The following is a 19,985-nucleotide window of genomic DNA, read 5'->3' as shown; positions in this document are numbered from 1 at the left end:
GATAAAACGGGACACACCCTGGAGTCCCAACAGAAGAGGATAAGACGGGGGACACCCTGGAGGTCCACACAGAAGAGGTTAAGAGCGGGGGAACCCACCCTGGAGTCCCACAGAAGAGGATAAGACGGGGACAGCCACCCTGGAGTCCCACAGAAGAGGTTAAGAGGGGGACACACCCTGGAGTCCACAGAAGAGGTAAGACGGGACACACCCTGGAGGTCCACAGAAGAGGATAAGACGGGGAACACCCTGGAGTCCCACAGAAGAGGAATAAGACGGGGCACACCCTGAGTCCACAGAAGAGGTTAAGACGGGGACACACCCTGGAGTCCCACAGAAGAGGATAAGACGGGACACACCCTGGAGTCCCACAGAAGAGGTTAAGACGGGGACACCACCCTCGAGTCCCCACAGAAGAGGTTAAGAGGGGGACACACCCTGGAGTCCACAGAAGAGTTAAGACGGGGGACACACCTGGAGTCCCACAGAAGAGGTTAAGACGGGACGACACCTCTGGAGTCCCACAGAAGAGGATAAAACGGGGACAACCCTGAGTCCCACAGAAGAGGATTAAGACGGGGACCACACCTGGAGTCCCACAGAAGAGGTTAAGACGGGGACACACCCTGGAGTCCCACAGAAGAGGTTAAGACGGGACACCACCCTGGAGTCCCACAAAGAGGTAAGACGGGGACACACCCTGGAGTCCCACAGAAGAGGTTAAGAGGGGGACACACCCTGGAGTCCCACAGAAGAGGTTAGAGGGGGGACGACCCTGGAGTCCCACAGAAGAGGTTAAGAGGGGGACACACCCTGGAGTCCCACAGAAGAGGTTAAGAGGGGGACACCACCCTGGAGGTCCCACAGAAGAGGTTTAAGAGGGGGGACACCCCTGGAGTCCCACAGAAAGAGGTTAAGAGGGGGACACCCTGGAGTCCCACAAGAAAGGTTAAGACGGGGACAAACACCCTGGAGTCCTACAGAAGAGACGATGACACAGCCTGGAGTCCACAGAAGAGACGGGACACACCCCTGGAGTCCTACGGAAGAGGATTAAGACAGGGACACACCCTGGAGTCCTACAGAAGAGGATAAGACGGGACACACCCTGGTGAGTCCCACAGAAGAGGTTAAGAACGGGGACACACCCTGGAGTCCCACAGAAGAGGATTAAGACAGGGACACACCCTGGAGTCCCACAGAAGAGGATAAGCAGGGACACACCTGGAGTCCCACAGAAGAGATAAGACAGGGACACACCTGGAGTCCTACAGAAGAGGATTAAGATGGGGACACACCCTGGATCCTACAGAAGAAGAAGACAAGGAGTCCTCAGAGAGTAAGACGGGGACAGGGAGGTTGTGTTCCCTTCATGTGGGGTTCCACACTAACATTAAAATTGTTCCTTCCTCAACTCACTTTCTTCACACGGATGGATTGCAAATTTGCCTTCGAAATTATGCCGTTTTCGGATTAGCCATTTCTTTACATCCAAAATAAATTACTTGTGGTGTGTATGCCTGTGTGTGGTGTGTGTTGGTGTGTGTGTGTGTGTGTGTGTGTGTGTGTGGTGTGTGTGTGTGTGTTTGCCAGTGAGCTGTCTCCTTACCGCTGGGTTGAATTCCATGCAGGATATGGGTTTGTCATGGCTGGGAAGTGGGCCACCACTCCCTCTCCATCTGAGTCCTCACTCACCAGGACCTGGAACAACACAGACAGAGGGAGAGACATTCACCACAGAATCTACACAGAGATGGACTTTCCAACTTCTAACACATGGACTTCTTGTAGCTTCTTGCTGTCAGTAAAATAATGGGAGAATCGAATATGTTACTGGTAAACGAGCATTGCCACCTTGTGGATGTAATTAGCAATCATCCAAATTAACACCAGAGAGAGGCTTGTTTACAATCTCTCGTCTCTCTTTTCTTACACTGTCAGCGGCAGCCACTGTACCCGCCATCTGTCTGCCATGTTGGCTGCATGCAACTAAGACTGGAATGACAAAAGACTGATCTTCAGACCAGTAGCTAAGCTCAAAGTCCTCCGACTGTTCAAAAGAATTACAGGTGGCTGCTGAGTATGATTCTGTTTCTCAGAACCGGGGCTCTGTGTGCGTGTAAACGTCTCTGGTCTTGAACAGATTATAACTAAGCCCACGACATGAGTTCCAGGAAAGAGTAAGAGAGACAGAGGAGTGAGGGAGAGAGAGCGATCTGGAAGAAGAGGGAGAGAGAGAGGGTGAGAGAGGTCGTCTTCATAGTGATAAATCTGGATCTAGCGTTGCATTAGTTTTAATAGGAGTCCAGTCAAAGCACAAAACACCGCCAAATAACTGAGCCCTTTTTTTTCCAGACTGGGGACTGGAGGGAGAGAGAGGAGAAAATAATGAAAAGAAACAAGGAAAAAGGGTGACATAAACCAGACCCATTTTCATTACTCGGACAACAATGTTGTGTCTGTGAGGAATCCTGCCTGAAGCCCTTTGAAACTGAGAATTAGTGTTGGGGCTACCTCTTGTGAGAGTAAACTATTATAGCAGGAGGAGGGAGTGTGAGTGTGTGTGTGTGTGTGGTTAAAGAGGGTCATCCACTTCCAACAAAGGGGTCAACAAACTAGGCTGAGTTGAATGTTGGCAAGAAAACAATGCCAATTCATTACTGAAGTCACAACGATTCTCTCTCCCATCCCTCCCCTCCTCCCTCCAACTGTGTTTTATGTGTAGTGTAGGGTTACTGTATAATGGCTGGTGACACAGTGCAGGACCTGCGTTCTGTGGGCTTTTATCCCCGGTTCTGGAGGAGCCCTCAGGAAACTGTGGTTACATGTACAGACGCACGACAGCAAGCACGCACGCACGCACGCACGCGCACGCACGCACGCACGCACGCGCACGCACGCACCGCACGCACGCACGCACGCACGCAGCCGCACGCACGCACGCACGGCACCACGCACGCACGCAACGCACGCACGACCACGCACGCACCGCACTGCACGCCACGACGCACGCACGCAGCACGCCCACGCAGCAAGCACGCACGCACGTCCGACGCACGCACGGCACGCACGCAATAACGCACCGCACGCACGCACCGCAGCGCCACGTCCAGTCTGCGGCCACTTGAACTAGCGCAGTCCGTCGGTCAATCTAGGCAAGTTCAGGCGCGCACGCACGCAGCTACGCACGGCACGCACGCACGCACGCACCGCCACCAGCACTGCACGCAGCTACCACGCAGCAGCACGCCACGCAGCACGCACGCACGCACGCGCACGCACGCACGCACGCACGCACGCACGCTACGCACGCTACACGCACGCACGCACGCACGCACCACACGCACCGACACCACACACACACACACACACACACACACAACACACACAAGCACTGCATGCAGCGCACCTGCAATAAAGGCACGCATGGATTTATAGTAAGCCTTATGCCCCTCTTATAACATAGCAACTATAGCCAAGATAGTGAGCATTACACAGCCACCTTTCATTAGCACCAGAGGGACGCTAGGAGAAGCGGAGCGTGGCAGGACGACGAGGACGGGTACAAGCTTCTTTGTGAGGTTACTGCTGATGAGCAGTGCATTCATTTAGTCTCCCACTGCTTAAAAAAGCTGCGCTGTGGCGAAGCCGAGCTGTGAAAATATGTGGCAAATGCAAAATAAATCCCACCTAGGCCCCGAGGTGCTGGTCAGGTGCGTGTGGGTGTGGGGGTCGGTTGGTGGGGTCTGTGTTTTCGCTCTAAGCAGACGATTTAAAAGGTTTCGACCTGGGAGGGTTTCTCACCTGCAACACAACAACCCAAAGGTGTATTTAAGAGGCAGAAACGCACGAAGACAAAAGAGGGAGGGAAGAGAGGAGAGGATGAGATCTGTTCTGATCTAGTAAAAAAACTTCTCACTCTGATGAGAGAATGTCTAGAGGACAGAGTTCAGTTTGGGGCAAACTTAAGAACAGACTGTGCTGAGAGAATATGTGGATGTACGTAACTGAAAGAGAAGATAATTAATGAGGTTCATTTCATTTCTATGACAACTGGTCTTCAACTGGGACTGTGCCAAAAGCAGGAAGAGAACTCAATGTACCATGATATGAATCTAGGAAGCCATGGCTGAGATAGGTGGGCCCGTTTATATAGGTAAGTGAATGGACACACTAAATTATCAAGTGAGAATTATTGTCTCAAACAAGAACCCCTATCGGAATTATTGACTACACAAAAAACAACCAGATGTACACTGTATGTTTGCTTTGTTACACTTTTTCAACAATTATTCAGAAAGGATAACACGTTTGGGGGCCATGGTCATAACCCAAAGGTTGTAAGACACACCAGTAATACTTATACCTTCCGACAAAGATCGTTTCTAACTTCACATGGTGTAGTAATTCGTTCGTCCATTTTAATATTGGTTGCACGAACGTGTATATTTTTCTGACAGGTTAACTTCAGAATGGGCATGAACACTGTTGACAAGCACGGTTATGACTTCGTGAGATCACACATACCCTGTCCCTCATCCAGACGTTGTGTGTTGTCAAATGACGGTGACTTAACTCTCCGGCGCGCATGTCTGCTGGGCCTCGCAGTGTTGCTGTGGCGGCGTTGTAGCACCCTCCTCGTCCTGGTAGGCGCCTAGACCCTGGGGTAGACCCTCGCTTCCCGCTACTGGGTCAAGCACTTTCAGCCTGGTACCATCTCCTTAAGGGTCCTACCGACGACGGCTGAGGACAGGCACTAGCTTGCAGAGCAGTGGGTCCAGGACGACGTGGGACCCAGGCGAGGCTGTACACTCCACTTGGTCGAGAACGAAGTAGCTACGCGCCATAAAGCAGGCCAGAGGCCAGACGGGAGGAGAGTGGAGAGGGAGGAGAGTTGGGAATAGCAGGTAAACAACATTCAGATTGGGCTCCTCGTCACTAAAACAACTAGGAGACACTTCAATAATAGACAGACACCAGTATTCTGTGTTGAGCTATGGGGAGCTGGGAGAGGAGTGTTTGATTCAATATAGAATGACTGTGTCTAATGCATGACTAGTTGAGTGAGGAGAGAGAACGGTAGTTATGCTCAACGCTAACAGCTGCTGCAGTGATGACTGAATGACTGGGAGAGTGCGAACAGACAGGAGCGGTGTCGCCACAGCTCTTCCCCCACAGTCTCCCCCTCAGCCCTACACTAGATCAATGGCTCCTGTTTTTGGATTAAGCACTAAACGTCACACTGCAGTGATTAGAAACACACATTAGTGTGATCAATTAGGAGCCAAACGCCCCTGTTTTTCATTATTGATTGCGCTTCCGAGCAATTTACCCACACCAGTCTGTAGTGGGCTAGTGGGGTCGCCAAGTGAGGGAGTGTGTGTGTGATCCATAAGACCCAACAAATGCGAGGCCGGCCCAACGCGGTATTGACAGCGCTGGCCTGGCCTGCCATGCTGTATAGGTTCTCCGGTGGCCTCCTTTGTGCTGACACACACACAGTATCACTGACTCCATTAGCTAGGACAGTGTTAGCCGGGAGATAGACTCCACTTAGCAGCACTATCCATTTCTCTGAGCCTGGCCTGGCCCCTGCTCACAGAGGCTGGTTTGAAGTCACCACCGTGGCGAGGAGCCTGGCCTGGCCCTGGCCACAGAGGTGTGTTTGGTCAGACACCGTGGCGAGGAAGCCTGGCCTGGCACTAGAGGGTGTGTTTTGGTTCAGACACCGTGGCGTGGGGGGAGGAAGCCTGGCCTGGCCTCTCGGCCAGAGGGTGTGTTTGCGTCAAGACAGACGTTGGCGAGGAGCCCCCACTGATGAAGAGCATCACAAGTCAGACAAATGAGCATGTTCGCTTTATGTTATTATTCCAAGAATTAGTATGAGGAATAATAATAAAATAATACAGCATGGAAATATGTGCTGTTATAAATGTGTCATTTCCTATAAAAGGCTAGGAAAATACTCCCCTTAGTTGCTCCCTCAACACCCCTCTCGCCTTCCCAAGTCTCTGGACAGAAGCACTTAGTCTATTCGCGTTGTAAGACCCGGAGAGGGGGGGACTGGGCTGAAAAATATTAGAGATTAATAATATATATTCTCAACGGCGGGCTGCCAGACAATCCGTCTGCCCATATCGGGATGCCCATATACCTCGTTTCCCCCTCCCCTCCGCTAGCCAGGCTAACACTTTAGCGCTGCTCGCCACTGCTCTTTTTGAATGTAATACCGCCCATTAGCAGCTAAGGCGACTTATCACGCTAAGCCAGCGTTAGCGCTCTAAGGAGAGAGGGAGGGAGAGAGAGGGCGAGACATGGAATAACTCTGACCCAAGGGGGTCATAAATAATCAATTAGGGTTCCCCTTTGGGGGCCTGGGCTAAGACCGGATGAGCCTGGACTTTGAGGAGAGTGTTGCGCTAGGCTAGTAGCGCAGGTTAGCTCAGCCGCTACATCAACAGAGGCGGAGGGGTATACATTCAGCTTGGTATCAAACGGATAGCAGTTAGAGTAGTGTAGCCTGCCGGTGCTCTTCCCAGCTGAGAGGACTATTAAGGGGCTGTGTCCCCTATTTGGCAGTACAGCTAAACAGTACAGTACGGATGGAACCCCTATCAGAACACACAGGGACGATAGAAATGAGTTTAAGATGCCAGATTCTCTAATGCCTGTGTCTGGGTTAATTGATATATAGTTCGATAAGGTGTTTGTCTCATAACGTGTTTGACTCACAGGGAAGCCAAGGTGCGGATCCTATATCACTTCTTCAGAAATGTAGCGATGATATTACAAACCACGGGGTGTGAAGGGAGGTTGAAGGTAGTGTTTGTATTCACATATTTAGGGCGATCGACTGTAGCCTTGACATACTGGAATTTCCCAGTGCGAGCGCAGTCCCGCGCAGCTGAGGACTGGGACACCGGATCACTGGGGGGGGAGGCAGAGAAGACAGAGGGGAAAACAGATAAGAAATTGATTATTAATCCTCCTTCCTGCAGCTGAGCACACCACAGGAACAGAATATGAGGGTCAGCACATTAAAAAACCTCTCCTATCCCACTGTCTATTTCCTGGGATGCCATCCATTCCATCCCAGACCTCTACTCTAGTTCTTAAGGAAACAGAGAAGCTTATAGTAGTCAGTGACACATCTGTCATTACTTGATGCGCCGATGCCTGTAATCAGGGACAACACCAGACACAATTTATCCATTCAAATGTTTTGCAAGAGTGCGTAGAGTGTACTTGCTTTTTGGAAAATACAAAAATCCTATTAAATAGACAATAAAGAAACCCTTACATCTGTTGGTTTTCAGATGTTATCCTTTCTAGTGTCTCTTCTTGGAATGAGTTGTACTAAGAGATTAAAGAGCTAAAGTAAAAAAAAATGAATTTGAGGATTGTAAATATGGTGTTGTGATACAGTACATCCGTGAGGGATGGGTGTGTGTATATTCAGTGTGTGTGTGTGTGTGTCCTTACCTTGTTCTCAGCGTAGCTGCCAGCGTCCTCCCAGTGCATATAGGGTTTAGGTTGGGCCGGACAGGAAAGCACGCCTAAACACAAGAGGAAAACGTTACAGATTTATTGAAGGTTACAACCCGAATACCCTTCAGCTGCAGGACAAACCTGGATTAACACAACTGGGTGCTGACACAAACACAGTCACACAAAAAACAATTGGATCATACAATGAAGGTGGAAAAATCATGGCCTGCGTATCAACAAACAAAAAAGCCTTTGGATTACCTAATTCCAACATGTTCCCTTTTTAGAAGTGTGAAACAGGTGAAGGCTTGCGTGGTACAGTGCTTCAGGAGTCGGAGTTTCTTCTCCTTCCAAGAGTGGCCCGGGTCTTTCTTAAAGCCTTAAATGTGTTTGAGAGGGAACGTGGATCACTGTGTATGTGTGGTGTTGTGTGTGTGTGTGTGTGGGGGCTTGCCTTGCTTTTAGTAGTTCCCTAGGGATCGAGTGTTGCTGCATCAGATCAAGGACAGGGAGCCGTCCCACTTCATGGGTGCCACAGAATCATTAAGCTAATGTGGCCTCTAAGTAAAAAGAAACACACTCAAAAGCTTCAGCATAAAACAAATGGACGTCAACAGCACATACAGAAGATACGGACAAAGGCCCATAAATTCACAGCGGATCATGTATCAGTATAAAACAAGTCAAATGTTCCACCCACTCACACAGAATCGTTGGATGTAAAACAGTCATGTCACACTAACGTGATGATGAGTAGTCAATTAACTAAATACAGGCACGCTACCGCACACGACTGGAGTCAATGGCCCACATACAGCACCAGACCTGGGTTCATAAAACCTGTTAATCTGATGCTTGTAAGCTTGTCTGGTCTTGAAAGACCAACATATTAGTTCCAAAATGTCTATCCCTGCCCGTCTGGACCTCACAGCTAGGCTTAAAGCAAACACTCAGGTATTTGAAAGATTACAAACTAGTATTTTGTTTTAAAGAACCCAGTTCTTGCACAGCCATCCAACCATCACACAGATTCGCCACTACTCACAACATGTCTGTAAGCAGAGGGGATCATGACTGGATACAGACGTTAAAGCACGCAGAAGCAACCTAGGACAAATACGCTTGTTTGCACACACACACACACACACCTCTCTACGGACATAACATGTACAGAATCCACATCTCAATAAAGACACGTACAAACAAGCACACACACACCAATTGAGTCATGTGACGTGCAATGCCGCAGCACAAGGGAAAGAGGTTTGGCTGACATATGTACTGCTGCCAGGGTGCAGATGAGATGGGGAGTCAGCAGTAATTTGAGTGTTCAGAAGAGTCGAGGCTGGGAGGCGCGGGGTGAATTAGGCACTTGTAAGGTTACGCACAATGCTACAGCCTTTTGCTTGCTCTCCACGGTGGGGGAGAACGACCCACTCAGGCCAGGCAGTGGACAACATTGTCAAACATCCTGTTGGAAAGAGGGTGAGGGAGGAGAGAGTGGGAGGAGAGGAGAAAGGGGGAGCGAAGAGGGAGAGTGGGAGGAAGGAGAAGGCGGAGAGAGAGGAAGAGAGAAAAAAAGGAAGAGAGAGGGGAAATGAGAGATACGAGATTGGGTAAAAGAGAAAAGACTTGAAAGGGGAGAGAGGAGATGAATGGGGAGAAGAGGAAAGGACATTGGGGAGAACGAGGAAAGGACAGAGAGAATAGAGGGAGGAAAAGGACATAGGAGAGCGAATAGAGGGAGAGAAGGGGAGAGGGGAAAAGGCTGAGGTGAACAGAGGAAAGGAAAATGCAGAGGCTGAAGAAAGAAAGAATGAAAACATTTTGAGGGAGAAAGGGGAAAACACCAAAACCCAAAACCTCACATCCCACCTCATCCCCAGTCCACACCATCTAAAGACAAGCAACAACTTAAAAACAACCCACATTACAGCTCCCTGTGTTGCTGGCTGCTTCCTCCCATAGAGACATCTCCATTTTCCACAGGATGAAGCTCCATTACAGAGTGATTAGCAGTGATTGACTATTACTCATTGCCTGTGGCCCTGCCAGCCAGACATGGAGGGGAAAGGCATGGCGCGGACAACACATTTATAGTACATATTTCCTAACAGCAGTTTGTTTACTGTCTGCAGACAGCAATGGCCTTGTTTACAGAAGAATGTTTCACGGTACATCCTGCACTGGTCCAGGGTCATGTTCAGCTGGGCACGAAATGAGCAAAACAACCCATGATGCAGCTCTTATTGTCTAGTACGTATACGCCCAGGTTCACTCCTTTTCAAAATGTTTATATCCCTTCGTGCCTTCTGAACACAACCTAGGAAGGGATGTAGCCTGTTGATGTTGAGTTGTAAACATGCTATAAACACACTCAGAGGTGGTTGATATGTGCTATAGCTAACCAAGGGAACTCCAGCATGCTCTACCATTAAGGTTTCCAGTTTTAAACAGTTTAGTACCCGTTTCCAAAGACTTGTGTCGACAACGTTGTGCTCCTTCGAGAGCATGGTGGTTTGTGAATGGTGGGGGTAAACGGCTGCCAGTCCTGTCTTCAAGTTGTGTTTGTTGGGTCTGGTGATACCAGCGTGACAGACCTGTTGTCTCTGGTGTGGATGTGTTGTGTGGAAATTGCTGATGTGTTACGTGACTGGGCTGGCTCTGTTGTTTGGGCTACTGGCTTATAACTTTTAGTGGGTGCACTCGTAGCTTAGTGTTCTCACAAGATGTGCACAGAGATCGACACAGGCCAGCGCATCTGTTCGCCAAGATATAGTTCCATTGATTTCAACTGAAGATAAGAATTGCATCTGTGGAGTACTAATAACTGTATGCAACTGGTCTGTGTGTGTGTTGTGTGTGTGTACGCTGTAATAACCGGTGATGTGTGCCGAGTGAGAGTGCATGCATGCGTGTGGTGTGTGATCGTGGTGATAAGAATAGTGCTGTTATTCGCGCAGGATAGAAATGTGGCCTCGTGGTAAGACAAGGGGTAGCGACTTTGTATTTTGTAAATAACTGCTGGTGAACAATACTTAATGAAGGTTCAAGGTTTTGCGTCGTTCTGAGGTAGAGTATGCTCATATGATAAGCTGTAGACCACACATCTACACTAAAAATTTTATCTGTAATTAACCTGTAGCTGTCAATACCACCACGATTGCTAACTAAGAACAAACGCAATGGCTGAAACCGCCATAAGCAAACAGGAAAACACTCCTCAGAGGCGGCGCTCCTAGTTGCCGGCGGACTTTAATGCATGAGAAACTTAAATCCGTCTTTATCAATTCTATTCAGGATGTTGTAAATGTGCCAAAGGGGGGATTTTTAATTAAAAACACAGTTTAGTCCACACCAGCAAAGCTCTCCTTCGCCCTTCCATTTCGGCAATCTGACCATAATTCTATCCTCCTGATCCTGCTGTACAAGTCTCAAATTTAAGCAGGAAACACCAGTTGACTCAGATCAATAACAATTTGTCAGATGAAGCGATGCTAAGCTTAGTACGTTTTGTCTAGCACAGACTGGAGTACTGTTCCCGGATTCCTCGATGGCATTGAGGAGTACACTACAAATCATTGTTTCATCAATAAGTGCATTGATGACGTCGTCCAAAGTGACTGTCGTACAGTTGAAGTCGAAGTTTACATACACCTTAGCCAAATACATTTAAACTCCGTTTCTCAAATTCTGACATTTAATCCTAGTAAAAAATTCCTGTCTTAGGTCAGTCAGGAATCACCACTTTATTTTAATGTGAAATGTCGGACATAATAGAGAGAATTGATTTATTTCAGCTTTATTTTTTTCATTCTCATTCCCAGTGTCAGAAGTTTACATACACTCAATTTAGTATGTTGGTAGCATTGCCATTAAATTTGTTTCACTGGGTGCAAACATTTCCGGGTAAGCCTTTCCACAAAGCTTCCACAAGTAAGTTGGGTAATTTTGCCCATTCTCCTGACAGAGCTGGTGTAACTGAGTCAAACTTTGTAGGCCCCTCTTGCCTAAGCACGTACACTTTTTCGTTCTGCCAGCACATTTCTGTAAGATGCTGAGGTCAGGGCTTGTGTGATGGCCACTCCAATACTTGACTTTGTTGTCCTTAAGCCCATTTTGCCATAACCTTTTTTGGGAAATATGCCTTGGGTTCCATTGTTTTCCATTTTGGAAAGACCCTTGCGACCAAGCTTTAACTTCCTGCACCTGATGACTTTAGATTGCTTCAATATATCCAATCATTTTTGCCTCACTCTCCATTCTATTTTGTGAAGTGCACCAGTCCCGTCTTGCAGCAAAGCACCTCCACAACATGATGCTGCCATCCCCGGGATTTCACCGGGTTGGGGTGGTGTTTCTTCGCTTGCAAGCCTCCCCTTTTTCCTTCCAAACATAACGATGGTCATTATGGCCAAACAGTTTATTTTTGTTTATCGACCAGAGGCATTTTCCCAAAAAGGTAACGAGATCTTTTGTCCCCATGTGCGTTGCAAACCGTATTCGGCTTTTTAATGGCGGTTTTGGAGCATGGCTTTCTTCCTTTGCTGAGCGGTCTTCAGTTGATTCAACATAGTTTTTTTGTCAACTGTGGATGGGTTTTTTGTTGACTGGTGGTTTTGTCGACTGTGGATATAAGACACTCTCTGTATATTGTTTTCCTCCAGCATCTTCAGAAGGTCCTTTGCTATTGTTCGTGGAGTGGATTTGCATTTTCCACCAAAGTTACGTTAATCTTCAGAAACAAACGCTTCCTTCCTGAGCGCGGTATTGTCACGTTCTGACCATAGTCTTTTGTATTTTCTTCTGTTTTAGTGTGGTCAGGGCGTGCGTTGGGTGTGGTATAATCTATGTTTTTTCTAATTTCTGTGTTGGTTTTTCTGTTTTTGGCTGATATGCGTTCTCAAGTCACGAGGCAGCTGTCATATCGTTGTCACCTGATTGGAACCATAGTTAGGTAGGCCTGTTTTCTGTTGGTTTTTTGTGTTGTCTTCCGTGTCAGTGTTTGTCGCCACACGTACTGTTTCGTTTGTTCACATCATTTATTGTTTTGTTTAGTTTCTGAGTTTAATTAAAACATCATCATGAACTTACACGCTGCGCTTTGGTCCTCGCTCTCTTTCTCCCGAAGAACATCATTACAGGTGATGACGGTAGTGTTTCTTACTTGCATACTATTGTTTTGTAGAGAGAACGTAGGGTACCTTTCAGGCGTTGGAAATTGCTCCCAAGATGAAACCAGGACTTGTGGAAGGTCTACAATTTTTTCTGACGGTCATGGCTATTTATTTTGGGATTTTCCCATGATGTCAAGCAAAGAGGCCAGAGTTTGAAGGTAGGCCTTAAAAAATACATCCCACAAGGTTACACCTCCAATTAGGCTAATGACATAATTTTAGTTCAATCAGAAGTTCTCTAAAGCCATGACATCATCGTTCTGGTAATTTCCAAGCTGTTTAAAGGCACAGTCATCTTAGTGTATGTACATTTCTTGACCCACTGGAATGTGATACACTGTGAATTATAAGTGAAATAATCTTTCTGTAAACAAGTTGTGGAAAATACTTGTGTTCATGCACAAAGTAGATTCCCTACGACTTGCCAAAAACTATAGTTTGTTTAAACATGAAATTGGTGGAGAGGGGGGGTGGAAAAACAAGTTTTACTGACTCCACCTAAGGGTATTGTAAAATTCCGACTCAACTGTATCTACCCAACCAGGAAGCCATGGATTACAGGCAACATCCGCACTGAAGGAAAGAGATGCGCTTTCAAGGAGCTTGATCTAACCCGGAAGGCTTAGAGAAAATCAGCACTATGCCCTCCGACAAACCATCAAACAGGCAAAGCATCAATACAGGACCAAAGATGAATCGTACTACACCGGCTCTGACGCATCGCCGGATGCGGCGGAGCTTGCAAACCATTACAGACTACAAAAGTGGAAGCACAGCCGAAGCTGCCCAGTGACACGAGCCCTACCAGACGAGCGAAACGACTTCAACGCTGTGCTTCGAGCAAATAAACACTGGAAAGATGCATGTGGCACCAAGCTTGGTATCCGGAAAGACGGAGATCATGCTCTCCGCAGCCGATGTGAGTAAGACCTTTAAAACAGCGTCAACATTCACAAGCCCTAGGCAGATGGAATACAGGATGCTGTACTGCGGCATGCGCGTTACCAACTGGCAAGTGTCATCACTGACATTTTCAAAACCTCTCCCTGTCTGAGTCTGTAATACCAACATGTGATTAAGCAGACCGCCCCTAGCACCTGTGCCCAAGACAATAGGTAAATGAGCTTGCCTGCCTAAATGACTACCACCCGTAGCACTCACGTCTGTAACATAAATGCTTTGAAAGGCTTGGTCATGGCTCACAACACCATGTATCCCACGAAACACGCAGACCACTCCAATTTGGGGGCATACCGCCCTAACAGATCGCACAGATGACGCAATCTCTATTGCCTCCAATTTCCTCCTGGACAAAAGGAACACTTATGCAAGAATGCTATTCATTGACTACAGCTCAGCGTTTAACACCATAGTGCCTCAATCATCCATTTTTATTTATTTATTCACCTTAATTAACGCAGGTAGGCCGCGACCTTGCCAGATAAAGCAAAGCAGTGCGACAAAGACAACAACACAGGTTACCACATGGGATAGAACAAACGTACAGTCAAAAAACAATAGAAAAATATACTGTAGTGTGTGCAAATGTAATTAGATGGCGAGGTAAGGAAATAAATTAGGCCATAGAGGCCAAAATTAATTACAATGAGCATTAACACTGGAGTGATAGAAATGTGCAAGGAGAGTACTGGGGTGAAAAGAGCAAAAATAAATAAATAACAACATGGGATTGATTGGAGTTGGGGTGTGCTATTTACAGATTGGCTGTTACAGGTACAGTTGATCGTTTAAGCTGCATCTTGACAGCTGATACTTAAAGGTAGAGAGGGAGATATTAAGTCTCCAGCTTCAGTGATTTTTTGCAAGTCCTTCCAGTCATGGGCAGCAGAGAACTTGGAAGGAAAGGCGGCCAAACCGGGTGTTGGCTTTGGGATGCCAGTGAAATTTTACGGCTGGAGCCAGTTGCTACGGGTCTGGTGTTGCTATGTGTGAACCAGTGGTGAGATTAAGGGCGGACTTTACCTAGCAAAACTTATAGATAGACCTGGACCAGTGGATTTGGACGACGAATATGTAGCAAGGCCAGCCCAACGGAAGAAGGCATTACAGGATCGCAGTTGGGTGGGGAGGTATACTGCGGCTTTGGTGACAAAATGGATGGGGCCACTTTATGATAGACTACATCCCCCAATTGTTGAAGTACAGAGTGATGGTCTTGGCTATGTTGTAAATGACTATCGCCGAAGTCAATGGATCGGTAGGTTAGGTCAGTTTTCGAGTGGTATGTTTGTGGCATGAGTGAAGGAGGCTTATGTTGCGAAATAGGAAGCTGATTCTAGATTAATTTTGGATTGAGATGCTTAATTGTGAGCAAAGGAGAGTTTACGAGTCTAACCAGACAGAACCGTCCAGAGCAATGATGCTAGTCGGGCAGGCGGGTGCGGGCAGCAAATCGTGAAGAGCATGGATTTAGTTGTACTAGCATTTATCTCTCTCTGGTGTGTGTGTGTGTGTGTGTGTGTGTGTGTGTGTGTGTGTGTGTGTGTGTGTGTGTGTGTTGCAGTGAGCTGTCTCCTTACCGCTGGGGTTGAATTCCATGCAGGATATGGGTTTGTCATGGGCTGGGAAGTGGGCCACCACTCCCTCTCCATCTGAGTCCTCACTCACCAGGACCTGGAACGAACACAGACAGAGGGAGAGACATTCACCACAGAATCTACACAGAGATGGACTTTCCAACTTCTAACACATGGACTTCTTGTAGCTTCTTGCTGTAAGTAAAATAATGGAGAATGAATATGTTACTGGTAAAGAGCATTGCCACCTTGTGGATGTAATTAGCAATCATCCAAATTAACACCAGAGAGAGGCTTGTTTACAATCTCTCGGTCTCTCTTTCTACACTGTCAGCGCAGCACTGTACCCGCCATCTGTCTCCATGTGCTGCATGACAACTAAGACTGGAATGACAAAAGACTGATCTCAGACCAGTAGCTAAGCTCAAAGTCCTCCGACTGTTCAAAAGAATTACAGTGCTGCTGAGTATGATTCTGTTCTCAGACCAGGGGCTCTGTGTGCGTGTAAACGTCTCTGGTCTTGAACAGATTATAACTAAGCCCAGACATGAGTCCAGGGAAAGAGTAAGAGAGACAGAGGAGTGAGGGAGAGAGAGAGCGATCKGGMGAGAGAGAGGGAGAGAGAGAGGGTGAGAGAGGTCGGTCTCATAGTGATAAATCTGGTCTAGCGTTGCATTAGTTTTAATAGGAGTCAGTCCAAACACAAAACAACCTCCAAGATCAACTGAGCCTTTTTTTCCAGACTGGACTGGAGGGAGAGAGAGGAGAAAAATGAAAAGAACAAGGAAAAGGGGTGACATAAACCAGACCCATTTTATTACATCGGAGGCACACAATGTTGTTCTGTGAGGGAATCCTGCTGAAGCCCTTTGAAACTGAGAATTAGTGTTGGGGCTACCTCTGGAGAGTAAACCTATTATACAGGAGGAGGGAGTGTGAGTGTGAGTGTGTGTGTGTGTGTGGTTAAAGAGGGTCATCCACTTCCAACAAAAGGGGTCAACAAACTTAGGTGAGGTGATGTTGGCAAGAAAACAATGCCATCATTACTGAGTCCACAACGATTCTCTCTCCCATCCCCTCCCCTCCTCCCTCCAACTGTGTTTTAGGTGTAGTGTAGGGTTACTGTATAATGGCTGGTGACACAGTGCAGGACCTGCTTCTGTGGCTTTATCCCCGGTTCTGGAGGAGCCCTCAAGGAAACTGTGGTTACAATGACAGACGCACGCACGCACGCAAGCACGCACGCACGCACGCACGCACGCACGCACGCACGCACCGCACGAGCACGCACGCACGCACGACGCACGCACGCAGACGCACGCACGCTACGCACGCACAGGCACGCCACGCACGGCACCGCAGCACGCACGAACGCACGCACGACGCACGCACGCACGCACTGCACGCACGCTCGAACGCACGCACGGCACGCACGCACGCACGCACGCACAGCACGCACGCACGTCACGCACGCACGCACGCAGCAGCACGCAAACGCAGCGCACGCACGCACGCACGCACGCCTACGTCACTACGCTCGCTGCTGTATTCGTGCTAGCGCGCTTCCGTCGAGTCATCGCGTAGTCTAGTCATTCGCACGCACGCACGCATCGCAGCGCACACGACACGCACCTGCACGCAACTAGCACCAGCCAGCACGCACGCACGGCACGCACGCACGCAGACGCACGCACGCTACGCACCTACAGCACGCACGCACGCACGCACACATCGCACGACACACACACACACACACACACAGCACACACACACACACACAAGCACTGGCATGCAGCGCACTGCAATAAAGGCACGGCATGGATTTATAGTAGCCTTATGCCCCTTATACATAGCAACTATAGCCAAAGATAGTGTGAGCATTACACAGCCACCCTTTCATTAGCACCAAGGGAGCTAGGAAGAGAGGAGCGTGGCAGACAGAGGACGGGTACAAGCTTCTTGTGAGGTTACTGCTGATGAGCAGTGCATTCATTTAGTCTCCCCACTGCTTAAAAAAGCTGGCGCTGTGGCGAAGGCCGAGCTGTGAAAATATGTGAGCAAGCAAAATAAATCCCACCTTAGGCCCCGAGGTGCTGTCAGGTGCGTGTGGGGTGTGGGGTCGGTTGGTGGGCTCCTGTGTTCGCTCTAGCAGAGGATTTAAAAAGGTTTCACCTGGGAGGTTTCTCACCGCAACACAAAACCCAAAGGTGTATTTACAGAGGTCAGAAACGACAAGAAAAAGGAGGGAGGGAAGAGAGGAGAGGATAGAGAATCTGTTCTGATTAGTAAAAAAACTTCTCACTCTGATGAGAGAATGTCTAGAGACAGAGTTCAGTTTGGGGCAAACTAAGAACAGCTGTGCTGAGAGAATATGTGGATGTACGTAACTGAAAGAGAAATAATTAATGAGGTTCATTTCATTTCTATGACCTGGTCTTCACCTGGGACCTGTGCCAAAAGCAGGAAGAGACTCATTACCATGATGAATCTAGGAGCCAGTGGCTGAGATAGGTTGGGCCCGTTTATAAGGTAGTGATGACACACTATTATCAAGTGAGAATTATTGTTCAAACAAGAACCCCTATAGGATTATTACGTACACAAAAACCAACCAAGATGTACACTGTATGTTTTGCTTTGTACACTTTTTCAACATTACTTCAGAAAGTGATAACACGTTTGGGGAGCCATGGTCCATAACCCAAAGGGTAAGACACACAGTAATACTTATACCTCTCCGACAAGATCGTTCTAACTTCACATGGTGTAGTATTCGTTCGTCCATTTCTAATATTGGTTGCAGAACGTGTATATTTTCTGACAGTTACTTCAGAAGGGCATGGAACACTGTTGGAAAGCCACGGTCTATGACTTCGTGATCACACATACCTGTCCCTCTCCGACGTTGTGTGTGTCAATGACGGTGATTACTCCGGGGGCATGGGGGCTTCGGCGAGTGGTGCTGTGGGGGGTAGCACCCTCCTCGTCGGGGGCGCCAGTGGGTAGAGTACCAGCTAGCTGGGTCACCACCTTTCCCACCATGGTGAGACCAGTCTTTAGGGTCTAACCAGAACGACAGGGGGAAGGGGGAGAGCGAGAGAGACGCATATAAAGAGGGTAGAGATGAGGAGAGAGAGGGAGGAGGTGGAGAGGGAGGAGGTGGAGAATAGCAGGAAACAAACATCAGATTGGGCTCCTCGTCATAAAACAACTAGAGACACTTCCAATAAAGAAGACACCAGTATGTCTGTGTTTGACTATGGGGAGCTGGGAGAGGAGTGTTGATCAATATAGAATGACTGTGTCTATGCATGACTATGAGTGAGAGAGAGAGACGGCTATTTGCTCAACGCTAACAGCTGCTGCTGCTGATGATGATGTGGAGGAGTGCTGAAACAGCAGGAGCCGGTGTCTGCCACCAGTCTCTCCTCCCCAGTCTCCCCCTCAGCCCTACACAGATCAATGGCTCCTGTTTTGGATTAGCACTAAAACGTCACACTGCAGTGATTAGAAAACACATTAGTGTTGATCAATTAGGAGCCAAACGCCCTGTTTCATTATTGATGCGGCTCCGAGCAATTTACACACACCAGTCTGTTAGTGGGCTAGGTGGGGTCGCCAAGTGAGGGAGTGTGTGTGTGATGCATAGACCCAACAAATGCGAGGCGCCACGCGGTATTGACAGCGCTGCCTGGCCTGCATGCCTGATTAGGTTCTCCGGGGCCCCTTTGTGCTGACACACACACAGTACACTGACTCCATTAGCTCAGGACAGTGTAGCAGGGAGATAGACTCCACTTAAGCAGCACTATCCATTTCTCTGAGCCTGGCCTGGCCCTGGCCACAGAGGTGTGTTTGAGTCAGACACCGTGGCGAGGAGCCTGGCCTGGCCACAGAGGTGTGTTTGAGTCAGACACCGTGGCGAGGAGCCTGGCCTGGCCCTGGCCAGAGGTGTGTTTGAGTCAGACAACGTGGCGAGGAGCCGCCACACTGATGAAGAGCATCACACAGTCAGACAATGAGCAGGTTCGCTTTATGTTTATATTCCAATGATTAGTATGAGGAATAATAATAATAATAATACAGCTGGAAATATGTGCTGTTATAAAATGTCATTTCCTATAAAAGGCTAGGAAATACTCCCCCTTAGTGCTCCCTCAACACCCCCTCTCGCCTTCCAAGTCTCTGGACAGAAGCACTTAGTCTATGTCGCGTTGTAGACCGGAGGAGGGGGGGACTGGGCTGAAAATATTGAGATTATAATATATAGTTCTCAACGGCGGCTGCAGACAATCCGTCTGCATATCGGGATGCCCTTAACCTCGTTTCCCCCTCCCTCCGCTAGCCAGGCTAACACTTTAGCGCTGCCGCCACTGCTCTTTTTGATGTATACCGCCATTAGCAGCTAATGGGACTTTATCACGCTAGCCGTTAGCGCTCATTAAGGAGAGAGGGAGGGAGAGAGAGGGCGAGACCATGGGAATAACTCTGACCCAAGGGGTCTTCATAAATCAATTAGGGTTCCCCTTTGGGGGCCTGGCTAAGACCGGAGACTGGAACCTTATGAGGAGAGTGTTGCGCTAGGCTAGTAGCGCAGGTTAGCTCAGCCGCTACATCAACAGAGCGGAGGGGTATACATTCAGCTTGGTATCAAAGGGCATAGCAGTTAGAGTAGTGTAGCCTGGCGGTGCTCTCCAGCTGAGAGGACTATTACAGGGGCTGTGTCCCATATTGCAGTACAGTAAACAGTACAGTACAGGATGGAACCCCTACAGAAACACAC

General features: G+C 48.3%; 1 protein-coding gene across 1 annotated transcript in view; it reads right to left on the bottom strand.

Annotated features, from left to right (window-relative positions):
* The window catches only part of LOC111956788 (BCAS3 microtubule associated cell migration factor-like), a 401,535-nt gene that overhangs the window by 337,263 nt on the left and 44,287 nt on the right, over positions 1–19,985 (bottom strand). The window contains 2 exon segments of the mRNA XM_070436727.1: positions 15,206–15,299; positions 18,092–18,265. Coding sequence (XP_070292828.1) covers positions 15,206–15,299; positions 18,092–18,265 — 268 coding nt within the window.

This window comes from Salvelinus sp. IW2-2015, linkage group LG4p, assembly GCF_002910315.2.
Source record: "Salvelinus sp. IW2-2015 linkage group LG4p, ASM291031v2, whole genome shotgun sequence".
Taxonomy (NCBI): domain Eukaryota; kingdom Metazoa; phylum Chordata; class Actinopteri; order Salmoniformes; family Salmonidae; genus Salvelinus; species Salvelinus sp. IW2-2015.
Note: the sequence above shows the minus strand (reverse complement) of the source record. Positions and strands in the feature narration are given on the sequence as shown.